At 50.0% G+C, this 18345-nt stretch overlaps 6 protein-coding genes across 6 annotated transcripts; 1 reads left to right on the top strand and 5 right to left on the bottom strand.

Moving 5' to 3' along the window:
* Positions 1-350: 350 nt before the first annotated feature.
* N7466_007402 (uncharacterized protein) lies at positions 351-1226 on the bottom strand (the record flags this gene model as incomplete). Its single annotated transcript, XM_057166791.1, has 1 exon — positions 351-1226. One exon carries the CDS (start codon positions 1224-1226, stop codon positions 351-353), a length of 876 nt encoding a protein of 291 aa, XP_057019832.1.
* Positions 1227-2826: 1600 nt separating this feature from the next.
* N7466_007401 (GYF domain-containing protein) lies at positions 2827-7579 on the top strand (the record flags this gene model as incomplete). The annotated part of the gene is made up of 3 exons (XM_057166790.1): positions 2827-2921; positions 3091-3502; positions 3581-7579. 3 exons carry the CDS (start codon positions 2827-2829, stop codon positions 7577-7579), a joined length of 4506 nt encoding a protein of 1501 aa, XP_057019831.1.
* Positions 7580-8825: 1246 nt separating this feature from the next.
* Positions 8826-10801, bottom strand: N7466_007400 (H(+)-transporting V1 sector ATPase subunit B; the record flags this gene model as incomplete). The annotated part of the gene is made up of 8 exons (XM_057166789.1): positions 8826-9118; positions 9186-9404; positions 9463-10054; positions 10113-10274; positions 10330-10365; positions 10433-10452; positions 10540-10624; positions 10703-10801. The coding sequence occupies 8 exons, from the start codon at positions 10799-10801 to the stop codon at positions 8826-8828; spliced, it is 1506 nt and encodes a 501-aa protein (XP_057019830.1).
* Positions 10802-11435: 634 nt separating this feature from the next.
* N7466_007399 (universal stress protein family domain protein) lies at positions 11436-13599 on the bottom strand (the record flags this gene model as incomplete). The annotated part of the gene is made up of 4 exons (XM_057166788.1): positions 11436-11607; positions 11667-11728; positions 11784-12517; positions 12582-13599. The coding sequence occupies 4 exons, from the start codon at positions 13597-13599 to the stop codon at positions 11436-11438; spliced, it is 1986 nt and encodes a 661-aa protein (XP_057019829.1).
* A 1367-nt stretch (positions 13600-14966) lies between these two features.
* Positions 14967-15262, bottom strand: N7466_007398 (uncharacterized protein; the record flags this gene model as incomplete). Its single annotated transcript, XM_057166787.1, has 2 exons — positions 14967-15010; positions 15052-15262. The coding sequence occupies 2 exons, from the start codon at positions 15260-15262 to the stop codon at positions 14967-14969; spliced, it is 255 nt and encodes an 84-aa protein (XP_057019828.1).
* Positions 15263-16504: 1242 nt separating this feature from the next.
* On the bottom strand, positions 16505-18206 carry N7466_007397 (MFS transporter; the record flags this gene model as incomplete). The annotated part of the gene is made up of 2 exons (XM_057166786.1): positions 16505-17526; positions 17588-18206. 2 exons carry the CDS (start codon positions 18204-18206, stop codon positions 16505-16507), a joined length of 1641 nt encoding a protein of 546 aa, XP_057019827.1.
* Positions 18207-18345: the final 139 nt, after the last annotated feature.

The following is an 18345-nucleotide window of genomic DNA, read 5'->3' as shown; positions in this document are numbered from 1 at the left end:
AAGATACATTCTATTGATCTCAAGTAGATGTCCACTGTCTTAAGTACTGAGTATATGTCCATTTCATGTATTAAGCACGTAGTATGTACACTTCGAGGTTGGATACATCCAGGGCTACTAGGGTCTAGAGATACTTAATATACCTGGCAGGCTGGAACTTTAACTAGGCATCGCGTATATGCTTCACTCAGGTGTAGTATGAAATAACATTGATAACATAGTCTATAACTGTTTTTATAATATTCGGCTTCCAAATTGTCGGCAAAGATTGGGATAGTAGGACTCGGTTAGAAAAGGTCCGCGGTTATCGGTCGCAGGAAACCCAGAAGGAAAGAAAAAAACAACCGGAATCACTCCGTGTACTCCACAGGAATAGCAAGAATAAGATGCCCGGACCGACCCTCTTCTGTACTCCTGTCGCTCCTGGGTGCCATATCTACCGAATACAGTGAAGCAGTGTCATCGGTAACGTTGGGAGAAACGTAGTTCTCAAATCGACCCTCAGTAAAATGATGGTCATGGCGACGAGCCTCAGCCTCAGCCTCAGCCTCTGCTGCAGCGGCAACTGCAGCTGCAGCTAAAGCCACACATTGCGGACATCTGCACCTCGACTGAGCAGGTCGAGCGCGGGTAGTTGGGGTTGGAGTTGGGGCTGGGGTTGGGGCGGGAGCGGGAACTGGGGCCTCCACCGGCGGCTGGGCATTCGGAAAAGGGATATCGTTGTGCTGACATACATGGTGATACTCTTGGCAGTACAAACAGTATATCATTGGTACATGTGGACTTGCCGAGTCATGGTGATAAGGCCCTGGACCCGGGGTCACGGTCCTGGTCAGAGCCGGAGTCGGAGGCACAAATGCATGCCGAACGGAGGCAGCAGAGGTGGCAGCCCTGCATGTGTCGCAGTTGCACCTTCTCACTGTTTGTGGGGGCTCTGGATCATCTATCACAGTGTGACAGGCACAGGAGCGAGTGTTATGTATCGTGTTGCGCTCGGTATCCCCACTGTTGCTGGGTGTTGGGGGTCTGGGTTGCTCGTACTCACATCCGCATCGGGGACAAATATGTCTGGGGGTTTGAGGAGAAGGATCGCGTGTCGATGCACGTCGAGTAGTAGTTCCAACAGGCTGAGGCAAGATGTGTTCGCCTCGAATCATGCCTCTGCTAAGAGGCTTCCCTTGCCAGTACCATTCATAGGGGGCGTCGGCCTTGATAATGTATCTCATTCTGGGTCGGTGTCGAGAGTTGGCGGCAAACATACTATGGCCTTTGGGAGTTGGATAAACTGAGATATGTTGAGTTGCCTTTGAATGTTTTCAAAGTTGCAAGATATTGAGGTGAGTAGAGTGTCTTGTTGTAGTAAAGAATAGACTGATGCGGGCAGATAATGGTTTAATATATTGTGAGTTTATCTCCTCCCTACCAAAAGCCATAATCTGGAGCAGTGGTTAGTAGTCTTTGTCAATTTGAAATTTTCATGATGAGTTGTCTTGTTAGTAAAGATTCTTATGAGATTTGTTGAGACAGCCAAAGCTGCAGATGCAGTCGGTGAAAGGCCTTGCCTGCCGTGCAGGTGGCACAAACCCACGTCGACTGGGTATCTATACGTCGAACAAAGGCACCCTATGTATCAAAAACCCGATAGAAGAAGAAAAGAATGGTATTTACAAATCAGCCGAAGACTAGTCTGAATTTAAACTGAAGCTATGCCGGCTGAATTCTTTAACGGGCGAAATCCAGGACCTACATAGCACGCGGGGTGGCTGGAATTGTACAGCCGCATAAAGAAAGGGATAGGGAGTGGTCCACGGGCTAGGCCTAGGTATGCAAGTATCCTTTTGGTGTGGTAGACAAAAGGGAAGAAAAAGAAAAGAAGCAACCAAACGACTTTGTATTAGCGAAAGGGTGACATGAAGAACAGAAAAAGAAAAGAAAAAAAAGGCCAAAGTGCCAATCCAATCCAACCTTAACTGTTTGAAAGCAGCTCTGCCCAATCGTATGTGGGGCGTGGCATCAACTCAACATACACGTCTATACTTGTTATTACCACAACCCCTCGTTCTAAGCCACCGCATGCATACTGCGTAGATGCCACAGACATTTTTGGGACAATTTGCGTCACCACGAAACAAGAAGATATGAAACACACAAAGACACACCCCCTCTAAAGAGTCTAGCACATAAAGGGTATTTGTCTTTTTTTTTCTAATAAAAGTCATATGTCTGATATAAGAACATAGGAAAAAAATTCCTTTGTCTTTCCAAGTCAAACACTCTGGTGTGGACAGGGTGTACAGAGTACAGCGTACGTCAATTGTGGGGAGTAAAGTGGTGTGTGTGGTGTGTGTATTGAATACCTGCAGACAAGTGGCTGGCTGCAGCCAAAGTGGTAATTTTAGGTAACAGATAATACCAAGTTTCAGGCACTGAAATGGGCCATAAGCACGCGACTCCACGTTGTTCATTACCGTGTATTTACTGTTTAGTGGGCGTAACTTAGTGCCACGCGCTCCCGCTAAAATCATTTTTGTTCTAGCAAGCGAAGTCGAAACTCGATCTCTGTTTCTTGATCTTGACCTTCAACCTCGTTACAGGCGCTCGCATACTGCATTCCCTCCCTCGCAACCCTTCAGTTCCGTCGATTGACTAGCTTCTCGAAGTTATCTCAACCCCAACTTTTCGATAATCCACTCGTGTTTTGCGTCCTATTCCCGTTCGCATCACTACTCTTCGCACCATCCGCCACAGCAAGTCTCGCGACGAACTTTTTCTAGAACCGGCCGTTTTGTGGGGGATCATCTATCCAACCAAAACAACCTTTCCATAATGCCTACACCACTTCCATCGAGTTTCGCTTCCGCCGCCGCCGGCAACACCCAGGACCCTAGTCGGAGAGGGGATGGAAATGCTGGTGGAGAATGGTATGCAGTCTTGCCCTTTTCATGCCCCAGGCGGTTTCCTCCCACACCCCCATCCCCATACCCCCCAGCGTCACTATGGAATGAGAAATCCCGTCTCTCAATACACCGGTCATCTGGCGGAACCTCAATTCGCCACAAGCGAGATATCCGATGCTAACTTTGGCTTTAGGTCTCGGTCCCGCATCAACGGAGCCACTCAGACCTTCCGTCGCCCTTCTGTTGCTACCAACCCTTCGCACACTCGGGAGAGCAGCCACGCAGCATCCGTTTCGACCCCTACCTCTGGAGCTTACATCCCTCCCCACATGAGCTCAAATCCTCTGCGCAACGGTGACGCTCGATACTCCAAGGACCAACTGATTGACTTGTATAAGGCACAGCGGGACTCGGGATCCTTGGGCAAAAATGTGGAGGACTACTTTGTGGCCGACTGGGACCCTCACATGGTGCCGACCCCCGTGAACGGGGCGTGGGGGAAGCGGGATGACCACAAGACCTCTGCGGGGCCCGAGGTGTGCTGGGACCACGGTGGTCAAGCTGAACCTCTAGGCCTGAATGATATGACGGAGAGCGAGAAAGATGTGGGTCCTCTCCACGGTTTTATTTGTTTGGGGGGTGTTGTGGGAGAACTTCAAACTAACAAAAAAAAACTTTTCTAGTTCTTTACCGCGTCCGTCAATTCCCCTCTCAAACCCCCGCCAACCAACGCCCAGAAGGAAAACGTTGGGCCGGCGACTGGAGGCCGCAAAGGGTCAATTTCATACACCCAGGGCCACATTAATAACTACAATACCTCTTCCCCCACTACCAACCGCCCAGGTGTGAGACGCCGAGAGACGGGTGATTCTGTGGGTAACCCTATGTCTCCTACCACCTCCAACTCTCGCTTTTTCCGCGATGAAGCGAACACCTCTACCCCTCCTCCCGCACTTCTGCGTCGTAAGACCGATTTCCGAGAGCCGGGCGCGAAAGCGGACGAAAAATCGAAGGATGGTTCGGATGCTGCCTCTCCTTTCGGTTCTTTGAAGCGGAGCACGACCAACCCGATGAATCCCAACCCGTTGAATACTGCGGTCGGCCCGAGCTCGCCATGGGGCCCGGCATCGGCTTCGGCAAATGCTAATTTCTCGCCGATGGGGGCTTTCGGAGCTTTCTCCTTGGGTTCAGGCTCAGTTTCTGCCACAACCCCTACGGCAGAGAAAAAGCCCGGATATGGAAGTCTTCGGGGTGAGAGCAGGTTCAAGGGCCTGCTTTCAAAGGATAGCTCGGAGGATATCGGGGGCTCTGTCAAAGAGAAAAACATTAGTGGTCTTGAACGACTCATGGAAGATGATGGCGGCAAGCGTGCGCAGTCGCCATGGGGAGATGCGGTGAGGAACCGAGTTGGTCGGAGCGAAACTAATCCATTTGATGAACCTCGCAGTGGCAGTGCCGCCCTCGGTGGTTCCCAGGATGTTGAGGCGCCCGGCCAGGATACTGGATTCGGCGCATTCGGCATGACCTCGAGCATCCCCGGTTTCCGGGAGTTGATGCAGAGTCAGGAGAATTCGAGGAACCCTACCCCAAGTCTGCTCCAGGGACACGAACCGACCAGCCCGACTAATACAAACCCTTACCAAAGCCCCCATGGCGAGCGCGGAATTGAAGGAGAGGATGTGGATACTGATGGATCGGACATTCAGCATGCCCAGCACCCTGGACTCAGTGGACTCCGTGACCCTTCCAACCCCTTTGGCTCGATGAGACGCGTTGGTTCAGGCATGGATCTTCCCAGTGTTGATCGCAGTCAGAACTCGAGTGTCAATGCCAATCGCCCTTTCTCTGGTCTGGGTAGCTTAGGTGGCCTTCCATCTCTCGGTGGAGCGTCCGCCTGGCCCTCCGGCGGCGCCATCGGTACCCCGACCCGTGAACGTTCTGCATTTGGTGGTGGATTTGGTGATCCTATCTTTGGGAACATGGGAGACCTACAGTCTCCAAGCTTGTCCACCCTGGGAGGTGGTGGCCTCTTTAGCCCACATGCAGGAATTGCAGGAACTGCAAGCATCGGCCGGGGGAGCAAGCTGGGTGCTCTCTTCTCGTCAACCATGCAGGATGACCAAGGACGCCCGGAATCTGTTGGTCTAGGTGACGGTTCTGGTCAGATTGATCCTGCCCTTGTAAGCAAGCCTGGATCGAATTCTGCATCTCAGACACCCGTGTCGGCTGTTGGTTCTCTTCCAGTCAACTTTGGCCAAGACTCTACCTTGGGACAGACTCCCGGAGGAAGTGTACCTGCATCCCAGCAGCGAACCATGGTCATGCCAGACCGGATGCGCTGGATCTACCGCGACCCGCAAGGCAATATCCAGGGCCCATGGACTGGACTTGAAATGCACGATTGGTTCAAGGCTGGGTTCTTCAGCCCCGACCTGCAAATCAAGAAGCTTGAAGATGTCGAATTTGAGCCCCTGGCACAGTTGGTGCGCCGGATTGGGAACTCACGAGAGCCGTTCCTTGTCCCTCAAATTGGCATCCCTCATGGCCCTGAACCCAATGCCACTCCATGGACTGGCGCTGGCACTGGCACTACCACTCAGGGCTCCGCTCAGCCTCCGTTCCCTGGCAGCTTCCCCAGCTTTGGTACTACTTTGACCGCCGAACAGCAGAATGCTCTTGAGCGACGAAAGCAAGAGGAGCAATACCTGATGGCCCGCCAGAAGGAACACCTCGCTCAGCAACAAGCTATCATGAAGCAGATGGGAGGATCAGCCAGTTCATCCATGCAGCCCCAGCTTCAGCATCAGTCTAGTGCCCACAGCCTTCATAGCCAGCCTAGCTTTGGCAGCATTGCATCCCCTGGAGCCTACCAGCCTTCTCCCATCCAAGCCCCATTGCAGCAACCGTCTCAGGGAGTCCCTGGCTTCTTTGACAGTGCGGCTCAACTGAGACAGGGTGGCTTGCCCAACATTGGACCCGGTATGCTCGGCACTGATCTCGGTGGTAGCGGTCAGGATCACCTTCCTGCCCTTCTTGATCGGTTGAACATCCGTCAAGATCCATTTGCATTCGGTGGTCGCCAACCTGACAGCCTTTTGCACTCCCAACAGGTAGCATCGATGCTTCAGGATCGTGCCCAGCTTCAACATGAGCAGGAGCAGTTCGATAAGGCCAATGCCAACGATCCGTTCGACCAGGAGGCGCGTGAAGAGCGACTGCGTCAATTCCACGCTCTGCGGGCCCAGGAGGGCGAATTGGGCATGCGTACCGCTGAAGGTCTTCCCACTCACCCTGCTGCCGTCTCTCAGCAGCTTGAAGCCGAGGCCGCTGCTGTTGCCGCCGCCTTGGAAAGCGCATCGGAGCCTGAGATGACAGTTGAGGAGCCTGCTCTGACCTTGTCTCAGCAAGTCCATAAGGCTGCTTCTGCCCAGCGTCAGCAGCAAGAAGAGCAAGAGCAGCCGGAATCTGTGTGGAAGTTGGATAGTGCTATGCCCCAGCCTTTCCCGCCACCACCATCCGCATCGCCTTTGCCTGCCCCGGCTGCTCAGCGCCGCCAGAACGTTGCCGATGCCCTCGCTGCCGGGTCCCGTTCCCAGACTCAAACCCCAATTGATGCTGCACCCACCTCTGTTGCTCCCTGGGCTAAGGATGCCAATGAATTGCCTAAGGGACCCTCCCTGAGAGAAATCCAAGAAGCGGAAGCTCGCAATGCTGCGCAGCGTGAGGAAGTTGCCGCGGCCACTCGCCGCGCTCAGCTCATGGCGGAACAAGAACGTCTCAGCCAAGCTCAGGCTCAGATTGTTCCTGGTCTTCCCTCTTCGGCTAACTGGGCCAGCAGCGGATCCCCCGCCACTCCTACCTCCGCTGGTTCCGCCTGGAACACAAAGACTCAACCTGCTCCTACCAACCCTGCCGCCAAGAAGACTCTCGCCCAGATTCAGAAGGAAGAGGAGGCTCGCAAGCAGCGTCTGGCTGTTGCCGCGGCCGCTGCTGCCCTGACAGCGACTCCCAGCCCCCCTGCCTCCGCCAGCAAGCGCTATGCCGATCTTGCCAGCAAGGCCCCTGCTCCTTCCGTTGCTGCTTCCGCTACTGCTCCCGTTGGCTCCAGTGCCTGGACCACCGTTGGCGCTAGCGGCAAGGCCAAGGCCCCTCTTTCCGCTCCTCTCGGTCCTCGCTCGACCAGCGCCACCAGCCCTCTTACCCCTGTTGCTGTTGCCAAGCCTCGCCCCGTCACCACTACCCGTACCGTGACTTTGGGCAGTGTTCCGCAATCCTCCAACTCCAACCGGGCCGTTGAGGAGTTCACCAAGTGGGCTAAGCTAGCTCTGGGCAAGGGCTTGAACATCAACATCAACGTTGACGACTTCGTTCAGCAGCTTCTGTTCCTGCCTGCCGAGGCCGAGATCATCTCCGACTCCGTCTACGCCAACTCCCAGACTCTGGACGGTCGTCGCTTTGCTGACGAGTTCATCCGCCGCCGCAAGCTTGCTGACAAGGGTGTCATTGACCCCATCTCTCCCAGCGCATATGCCACCGAGCAGAGTGGCTCTGGTGGTTGGAGCGAGGTCGCCAAGAAGGGTTCCACTGCTAGCATTGCTGCCGCCGCTGTTACTCAGCGCGAGGAGGAAGCTAGCAGCGCTGCGTTCAAGGTTGTCGCTCCCCGTAAGAAGGCCAAGCGCTAATGGTGTGCATTTTCATCTCAATTTACGTCCACTTGACTCGGTTCTTTTGCGACGCTGATCTGTTTGTATTACTATATTATCCATGTCTACAACAATGTTCAACTCCACTCCATCAATAATTTCTTCATTGTGAATTTTCGTTTCCTATCTGTGCTGCCTTGAACCTGTCCTTGATTAAACAAACACAGTAGCATTTCATTCAAATGTTGACATCCGCCTAGACTTGACACTCGAGACATCCTTCCATCAATAGACCATGGACATCTGGACTGACCATCGGGGCAAAATCCGTGGATAAGGACAAACTTTTATATAATGTAGCGTCCTATATCGCAATCAAGAGAAGCTTGAGAAGAGACGAGAGGAGTAAGAGAGGAGAACAGCAAGAGAGAACGTAAGTGTGTACTAGGCATGTGATCCATCCCCAGGCCTCAGGCTGCAGCCTCATCTTCATGACCGAATGTATATAAAAATGACGTTGCAATAAAAAACATATAAATTCAGATCTTCATATTAAAATAATATATGGGATGCTTTCGAGATGCGTTTTTATTAAAAAAGTATATAAAAAGCGTTTGGCTTAACTATGGTGGATTTAAAAACATGCATTTGAAATCTTATCAGATGGGCACTTGTGTGGGCTCCATTTGTCTGGCATATAAAGAGGAAAGGTGTTGGAGAGAGTGAGCTGAAGTGAAGTTCTTAGGAGACAACAAGCACTTACTACTAGTAGTAGGTAGTAGGTCATCTGAACAAGGTTTGAACTGATTCGTAGCGACAGCGCGTTCATAGGTAGTAGTACTATAAGCAGTACCTACCCGTGGTATCTAGTGACTACTTGAGAAGGGTACATACACAGCACTTGAGATGGGTATGTACCTGGTACTCAGGGAGATTATGTACAACCCCAGTAATTAATGATAACACAAACTTAGTACTTGAGAAACATTTTATACTCTAGTAGATACCAAAAGGAGGTAGATTTGAGGGATGACCAGAAGACGCGAAACCACAGGATCGGGATCAGGATCAAAAAAGGGAAAAAAAGATATAACATCAGATACAGCCGCACAGAAGAGTATATGCAATAGGACAAAGGTCAGAGATCATGCAGGGTCGGGGCTAGCCCAGACCCAAAATAGCGAGTCTAGCCAGCAAACCAACCCACGCGCTTCTTTCATTCACCCTCAGCGCGAAACAAGAAACAAAAGCCGAGAATTCAGAACGCACGCTTTCTGCTGTACAATCAAGCATCGTCGACGAGCTGGTTCTCGGTAGAGTTGTCACGGGTATCCTTAGCCGCGAGCTTGCGGGCCGAGCGGGCGTAGAACTCGTCCAGGACACGCTTGGGGACACGGTTAAGCAGCTCCTTGGGGTAAATGCGGAGCAGGTTCCAGGCGATGTCGAGAGACTCGTAGATGGTGCGAGACTCGTATGGGGACTGGCTGATGAAGGTGCGCTCGAACTTCTCGAGGAACTCAAGGGAGAGCTTATCTTCGGGGGAAAGGGCCTCCTCACCGACGACGGCCTTCATGGCGGCTGTTTTCGGTTTGTTAGTACTGAAATTGGTATGGAATTTCCTTGCAAACAGCGGGGGAAAACTTACCGGCGTCACGACCAATGGCGTACTTGGCGTAAAGCTGGTTGGAAACATCACCGTGATCCTTGCGGGTACGGCCCTCACCGATAGCGGACTTCATCAGACGAGATAGAGAGGGGAGCACGTTAATGGGTGGCCAAACACCCTTGTTGTAAAGTTGACGATCAATGAAGATCTGACCCTCGGTAATGTAACCAGTCAAATCGGGAATGGGGTGAGTGATATCTGGGAAGAGCAAATTAGTATTTTCGTATCAGCAAAAGCGAAGAGAAGAGTCTCCTACCATCGTTAGGCATGGTCAGAATGGGGATCTGAGTAATAGATCCATTACGACCCTCAACACGTCCAGCACGCTCGTAGATGGTCGACAAATCAGTGTACATGTAACCGGGGTAACCACGACGACCGGGCACTTCTTCTCGGGCAGCGGAAACCTCACGCAGGGCATCACAGTATGCGGAAAGATCAGTCATGATGACAAGGACGTGCTTCTCGAGCTGGTAGGCGTAGTATTCGGCAGTGGTCAGGGCCAGACGAGGAGTAATAATACGCTCAATGGTGGGATCGTTGGCCAAGTTAAGGAACAGAGTGACACGCTCCATAGAGCCGTTCTCCTCGAAATCGCGAGTGAAGAAACGAGCAGTCTCCATGTTAACACCCATAGCAGCGAAAACGATCGAGAAGTTGTCGTCGTGTCCATCGTGGACGCCCTTGGTTGGCCGGTTGACCAGACTGGCTTGACGACAAATCTGAGCAGCGATTTCGTTGTGGGGGAGACCGGCGGCGGAGAAAATGGGGATCTTCTGTCCACGGGCGATGGAGTTCATGGTATCAATGGCGGAGATACCGGTGGAGATCATCTCCTCGGGGTACACCTATGGCGATTGTATCAGCTTCTGGGACATTTCTGATAATGGGTTCGGCGGTACATACTCGAGAGTAGGGATTAATAGGCTGGCCGTTAATATCAAGGTAGTCCTCGGCCAACACCTTAGGTCCCTTATCAATAGCACGTCCGGAACCATCAAACACTCGACCCAGCATGTCCTCGGACACACCCAGCTTCAAGCTGTGGCCAGTGAATTCGACTTTAGTCTTAGGATAGGTTAGCCAATAATATTCCCTGGTGGTAGTTTTCATAAAGCTGTACCTTCTTCACATCGACACCGGAAGTACCTTCGAACACCTGGCGAATCAACCCGTTAATACTAGCTCGTTAGGGGGCTCGGGGGGAGTTGGATATTGGCGCGCACCTGCACAACGGCTCGGGATCCTGTAGCAAGTAGGGCGAAAAATCAGCACATGTTCCGTATGACTATCCTGGGTGTCTCCGCGAATGAGGGAGTGGAAACGAGCTTACCTCTGGCCTCCAGCACCTGACCGGAACGCTCTGTGCCATCGGGAAGAGTGAGGGACACAATTTCATTGTAACGAGGGAACTTGACCTATTTTGCAGACCAGCATTGGTTAGTATATATGTCTCTTACAATATCCAATCGCCAGGTTCGGATATGCCGACTCACGTTATCAAGGACGACCAGCGGTCCATTAATACCTCCAATGGTGTTGTAGCGGATGCGGGGCTTGATGGAGGACATCCGGGGGTCAACAAAATCGGCCATGGTGGGCGAATCGGATCCTCCACAGACACAGCAACAAACACAAGAAGGAGAATGGGTGCGAAAGCAGGTGGGGTGTAGCTTTCCGGGGATAGGTGGAGGGCCTCGATTCGAAGGTTGGCCAAGCTGTCGACAGCTCGGGCGGTGACGTGTCACGTGATGGCTGACGACAGTGGATCGGACAGTATTCGGACTAGCTGAGGAGTTTAGCGATAAATCAATCTCACTTTTTTTTCTGTTTATGATCGATCCTTCAAGTTGCTTCTAAGGAATCATTTAGTTGAGCTGGTGTAAAAAAACAATTAGGGCAGTTTTTATCCACAAGCCCAGATCTACAAGAAACAGAAGATGATCATTGATCAACCGTATGGAGTAGTAATTGATTCTTGAACAATTTGAATTTTGTTCTAGATAATTCATGAGCGGTAGATTTGGCAAAGCAAGCCAGTGTCATCAGGTCGTGAAGATAAAGCAAAGGGTATCAATAGGGGATAAGAGGAGACCCGGAAGAGTGGTTTAAGGATATCAAGATCCAACAATGCCCATTATGCGTGCCCCATGGAAATGCAAGAGTGAAGAAGAACAAATAACAAAGAGGACTCGGAAGAATGGGTAAAAATAAATGCAAAGGATATGCTCAATCCACCGTCGCTTGCGTGAGGCTCTTTGGAGGTTTGAGATTATTGGTCAGGCGCAGGTCTTTGCTAAGCCTGCCTTTTGAAGGATGCCTTTTGAGCTTGCGACGGGCAACCATCACAGGAGACGATGAGTTAGACAGTAAATAGTTGGAGAATGAACCGAGGAGTACACTGTTTGGTTGGATTGTTAGTTTTGCGTTGAAATGACTTGATACAAGGGGTTAACTGACCCCTTCAGGGCGCTCTGGCCGCGGGCGCCGACAATTACAAGAGTGGGCTCAAGCTCGTCAATCTAGAGAAATGTCAGTGACTTGATCGTAATCCTAAAACTTTTCAGGAAGACCTACAGCCTCGGTAATCATAAGCTTTGGGCTCTTGCAGTGAATAACCTCCACTGCGATGCGAACTTGCAAAAGCGTCTTCCGCAGAAACTTGACACAAGTATTAGACACTATTTCGACCGCTTTGACTCGCTCTGCTTCTGCGAGGGATGAAGCACGAGCATCCACAGAGCTCGATTTGCTAGTGCCCCCTGGACCTAGCCGTCCCAGAATATAGCGGCCAGAGTTTAGAGTAGCTTCCTTCGTCTGACTACCCACGACGGCAGCAGCATCTTGCATGGCCTTGGCCCCCTCACCAACCTGCACAGAGGAGAGATTGGCGTCTTCATGTACCGCGTATAATGCATACACGGTATCCCCGTCTCTCAACACGGCTCCGATAGTCCACTCCAGAGCGTAGACCGATTCTTCACTCAAGTCCGTAGCAATTAGATACTTGCGTTGGCGACGGCGTCCGCCATCGGCCTCTTCTTGAAGACTCGCAAAGTCACCTCGGATTATCGTGCGAATGGATCGATTGGGGACACGATTGTCAATGGCGGACATCGAAATACCGAGTTGCTGGGCACGGTGAATATCATGTCGCTCTGCCTCATCCTCCGATCCATAGGGTGTACCAGCCACTGATTGAGTAGCCGGAGTCGGGATGTCGAAGCTTGTTTGCGGATGAATCACGGCCTTCAATGCCGACTTCCTTGGCTTCTTTTCCCTGGTATCGCCGGGTTTGGAAGTGTAGTTTTCTAATACAGCGGATTAGTATATACCATTCGATGTCTAAACGACACAGAGAGCTTAATGACATACGTTCTTCTTTGTCTTGGGGCTTGTCCTCTTTGGGTTTGAAGTCGCTTGGACTGATGGAGCTGATACCTGCAGGTCTTTTCTTACGACCCCGCGAGTGAACGACCTGGGCCCCGGGAATATCAATATCCTCATCATCACTCGAGGCATCATCGTCATCATCACTGCTTTCAATGAGATTTTTGTCACTGTCAAACACATCCTTTGCAAGTCGCTCGCCTGGCTCTTCATCTGTCGGCTTGACGTAGTCGGGAAGACTAGGACTGCCGGATAGTTTAGATAAAACCTCCTCTGATTTGCTGTGCCCTGAATCGTAATTGGCCTCCGTCGGCTTTCGCTCAGCGGGCACCTCGGGCTGCCCAAGCTGTGAGACTCGGGTACCTGGGGAAAGAGATCTACTAAATCTCGAGCCCGCCGAGGGGGAGGGAGAGTCCACAGAAGAGCCACGTCGACTTGATCCCCGGCTTGAATCTCTTCCACGAGTGAAACTCTTGGGGAACAACCGTGACTCCAAGCCCGACATCATTGCGGCCATCGCACTCCGTCCTTGTAATTTATGTTTCTTGGACACCCCGTGCTCTGGGGTCGTTGGTGCAGTCGCCGGTCTCGAGTCCTCAATTTGTCCTGCATCAACTCTCGGGGGCTGGTCTATATCTCTGGTAAATTGGTCGGATAATCTGCGCGGCAGATCGTCAGGGTCGGCCCTGTGCCTCTCGGGGGAGCTTGGAGCGGATGCCATCACGATAGAACTGATGCGAAGTGGAGATGAAACGAGAGGTTCGACTGGGCTGCGACTCCCACGATCTCGTGAAGGTTGGACTGCCCCGCTGACGGTGGTGCCCGCACCCCTTGCAGACTGCGGGGTGCTAAGCAAGAGCTGGACGGCGCGACTAAGCCTTTTCTGTTCCTTGCGTGAAGGTTTTGGCTTGGAAGAAGGTGATCGTTGGTTTGGAGGGAGTTGTTGTTCCCCTGAGGCATTCTCTGGTGGTAAGGGGGAGGCACGTCCAGGGTGGTACGACATCTCGTGTGAGTCCGCCTGCGGCGGAGATGATTCCTGTTGTGGGGAACTCGGTTTGCGGTTCGACCAACGAAAATGTCGAACCACTGAATGGAATGTGGAGCGATCGTCTACCTTATGACGAGCATGCACTCCGCAAATCTTGACATGCATGTTTATCAGCAACGAGACGACAACAAAAACACCCCGGAGTGATGGGGTAGCCGACGATCTCAAATATAGGCTCACATAAATAATACAGCGATAGCTTTAACTCGTTGAATATCAAATCGGTGGTATATAAAGGAGTGAGAAAAGAAACATTAGAATGGAAAGAAATTATCATACGTTTTCATTGAGCTATTGAAAACTGGAAGCCGCCCTGGAGCGATGCCCAGTGCCTCACTACTTTGAGGCGCAGCTTCCTATCCTTGGCAGATGGTATATCGATAATCCGTACCTACTATTCTGTCCAGATCATGGCAATGGCCCCATATCAAGTATGTCTGGGACCCATAAAAGGGGGATTGTCAGCCATTGAATTATTCACGCCCAACGGGCGCTAATGAGAACATTAATACATAACAAAGTAGCACTATTTATGGCGGCCGATAGAGGCCACCCCTAGGTCATATCCCAATTTCAGTTTCTAACTTCACCGCCCTGTTTCCCGCCTGTATTGTATTTATCATATATAGGAATATCTTAAGGGATTTGATCTAAATACATTATACGGGTCACTTGTAGAATAGACTTGAGAATAGACTTGAGAATAGACTTGAGAATAGACTTGAGAATAGACTTGAGAATAGACTTGAGAGTAGACTTGAGAATAGACTTGAGAGTAGTCTTGAGAAGGGACTTAAGAATGGATTATATGACTAGGATCTCAGCCTCTCTTTCTTGCCAGTTGTTGTGATAATTTACCTAGAGAAAGAGACATCAGTAGTTAACTAATATAATATAGCATTACTAGTAATATATAATAGAGTTCAAGGATTTAATGTATAATGCAGCGCTGAACTGCCTGAACATAATGGAGTAACGAGTTCAAAAACTAATATGAATTTGGAATTACTCGTAATTTACTTTCTGCCGGTCGGAAAGTTGAAATTGGGATTTGACCTAGGGGTGGCCTCTATCGGCCGCCGCACACTATTGGCACTAGCAAGTGGAACAATGAGCCTTGTCGGATTTAATATGTAATTTTCATGGACAGTCCAGCTTTTTGAAATACTAAGTAAGCTCCTTGAATCGAAAAAAAGTATCGACAAGAATGGTCTACATTTATGTTTTGAAAAGTGTGGTGGTTCTTGGACCCTTCTTTCTGGCTTCCAAATCTTCTTTGAGGTATAAGGGAGGCGGGGGTGCTTTGGTTCTGTTTCATCCCTTTATTCGCAAGATATTGTGCGCGGTGGTGTTTTGTGGGTAGAGACTGTTAGCACAAACACTGATAAGAAAATAGAGTAGACTCACCACGTAGATCGACGGTCATCACTGCCAGCTCATGGCCAGCAACCCTTAGCTGAATTTGTCCTGACACCCAGCGTGTGGCCGAGTGATGCCTGTTCAGTAAAAGCTGGAGACCAATCTGAAGGTCGAGGTGGTGTTTTGGTAGGCGACCGGAGCTATCGAATTTCTTGTTGACATGACCTAATAAGGGAAGGCCTGAATAGAGAACACCCATAAGGCTATTAGTACATAGTCCATGAGAAAGACGATGTAAACTCACAACGTAGATCGAAAATAATCGCTGCCAGCTCATGGTCTTGCCAAGTCTTCTGCTGAATTTGTCCTGACACCCAGCGTGTGGCCGAGTGATGCCTGTTCAGTAAGAAATGGGGACCAATCTGAAGATCGAAGTGGTGGTTCGGCGAGCTATCGGAGCTGACGATTTTTTTGTTGACGTGGACAAATTCCACATATTGACTGAATGTGTCCTGAAACCCAGCGTGTAGCCAAGTGATGCCTGTTCAGAAAGGACGCGGACCAACCCGAAGACCGAAATTGAAAGTTGGTTTTTGTTGTATTGCTGGAATGTCGCCAAAGAGGCGACGATATGGCCAGATACTATAATACATAATGTGAGACCACCAAATCAGATAAAGCAACATACTGTTATTGCATTGATGGATCAAATCATCAATGATTGATCAGATTGATGTGATCGATTTTTACTTGTTGACGAGTGTAGTCGACGTGTTGATTGATCAATATAAATAACGCACTGTGTTGATGGATGAAGTCATTAGTGCTTGATGTTGATGAATAGAATCATCAAAGTTGGATGAAACAACAATGCGCTTGATGGAAGGGACAGCATGTTGTTTTGTTGATGGATTAAGTCAACAAGGGTGAGACAATATGTTGAAGGATGGAGGACACAACAACAAGTTTGATGGAACTGAATTAAAAAAAAATGAGACTTACATATCAGGGTCTAACTATATAGGCGAAAGGATGGAGAGATGGGGAAAAAAGAAGAAAAGAAAAAAGAAATGGAGAGAAAAGGTGGTATTTATACCCAAGAAGTTAACTCTCGCCAAAAAAACTAACGGGAACTACTAAACCAAGTAGGGAATCCCAGAGTAGATATGTACTCAGCAGCAGTTATTACTAAACCAGAAAGAGAATGATAAACCGCTCGGCCATAGTAAAAAGGAAAGAACTACATATGTACTAAGCCTGTTTAGAAATGCTGTTTGGCGGAGTTGACCCGGGGCCATATAGGGTAATCAATGTTGATGCCCTTATCCGGCGGCGGCCACTACGAGACTGAACTGCAAATGTGTATGTAGATGGTGATATAAATGCGGATTTTGTCGCCGAGAATACATGGATATCTAATCTATAAGAATGGGTAGGTTTTATATGCAAAATAGTATCAAATGCATCGGACACAAGGTAACAACACTCTTTTTGGAAAACTCTAGGGGCTCGTCACTAGTCCTCGCTGGGTCTCTGTCCCTTCCTCCGAAACTTGCAGTGGCGGATTTTCCGATACGGACGATTTCCGCAATGCCTCAAGGCGCATCTGTGACAATGCAGCATACTTGCAGCGCTGTCGTATCTGTGCACCATACTTATAGAAGAAAAATGGCAGCGGCATGCACAAAACTGACACAAAAGCTGGAATCGACGAGGCCCAGTGAATACCCAGAGCAGCATACATATATGAGCTGAATAAGGGGAATATGGCTCCAAATGCGTATCTGAAAATAGACATGCCTGCTAAAACAGATGCTGAGTAGATGGTGTAAGAGTCGATGAGGTAGTTGACGATTCCCATGTAGATGAGGAGTAGCCCAAATCCGAACGGAATGAGAGCTGCAACACTGCAGGCCCAGTGGATGGATGGGGAATTGGTCCACGCGAACCAGAATAGACCGATGGGAATTGCCACGGCGGAGGACATACAAGGGGGTAGACGAGCTTCCGGTGGAGCAAACCCATTGTGTCTTTCTTGTGTCCGAATGTATCGTTTATTATCCCATACTGTGTAGGCTACACCGAATAAGACGCCGATCATGACGCCCAGGAAAGGAAGACCTCCAACACCCGCATTCCATCCTCGAATATCCTCGTAGACAATCGGGATAGCTTCAAAAAGCATGTACAGCACGCCATAGATCAATGCGGCGTAGAAGGTCAGAAGAAGTACAATGGGCTCACGGAAGAGAAGCACCCAAGGCCGGGAGAATGCTGTTTTCAACTTTTTGGAAATGGGGATTTTCCCTTTTTCAATGTCGAGTTTGCTCTGGTAGCACTTCCCTGTAAGGAGCGATAGCTTTGCTGCTCGTTTACGGAGCAGTACCGGTGCATAAGTCTCGGGTACTAAAAGCGCCATAAAGATCCAAGCTATTCCTGCACAAGCGGCAAGAAAACCCTCCACCACTCTCCACCCTGCGTTCATTTCAAGAAAGCCACCGATAATGGGGCCGAGGGCGGGGCCTAAGATTCAATTAGCACAGGTATTCCAGACGGGTGTTTTTTGTTAGAGTTGGATATATACCCAGATAAGGTGTTGAAGCAAATAATAGCATTGCCAGCCCGCGTTGTCTAGCGACAAACATGTCTGAAATCACGCCACCAGCATTCGTAAGAGGTGCAGAGCCAAAAGCTCCTCCGAAGAACCGAAGAATCAATAAGGTATGAATATCTTGGGCACCTGCACATCCTGCTGAAAAGGCAGAGAGAGCCAGAAAGGATACGAAGAATGGAATTTGCCGTCCCACTGTCTCACTCAGCGGTGCCCATATTAAAGGTCCCACGGCAAATCCAAAGACGAACAGAGACAGACCAAGCGTAGCGACCTCTCTGCCAATATCGAACTCATCGATAACACCTTGAATACTACCGCTGTAGGCGGAAGAAGTCAAGGATATGACAAAGGTTGCAATAGCAGTAGCGAATGTGATGACGGCTTTTCTAGCCATACTGAATTCCATGGGATTGCGGGGATCGACTGTAAGCCAACGGACGACATATGGGTCGTCTTCAGTTCCCGAGCCATCATATTTATGATCCAGCACCTCTTTCGTGATTATTTGCTGATCGATCAATAAACGCCAAAATGGGATATAGCTCTGATATTCAAGTTCCTTGACATCTTCACTGTGGTCCGTGATCATGATGGACCGATATAAGGGTTTCTTGGAGGTCCAGCCTCACAAAGTAGTTTAACAGAAAGGAAAAGAAACAATCAAAATTCACAGATGTAAGTTAAGATCATCGGAACATTCCAAGAGAAGGTGTGGAATGTCAAGATCA

This window comes from Penicillium verhagenii (assembly GCF_028828195.1).
Source record: "Penicillium verhagenii strain IBT 33310 chromosome Unknown utg000007l_segment0_segment0, whole genome shotgun sequence".
NCBI lineage: Eukaryota > Fungi > Ascomycota > Eurotiomycetes > Eurotiales > Aspergillaceae > Penicillium > Penicillium verhagenii.
This window is presented reverse-complemented; position numbering and strand designations above follow the sequence as displayed.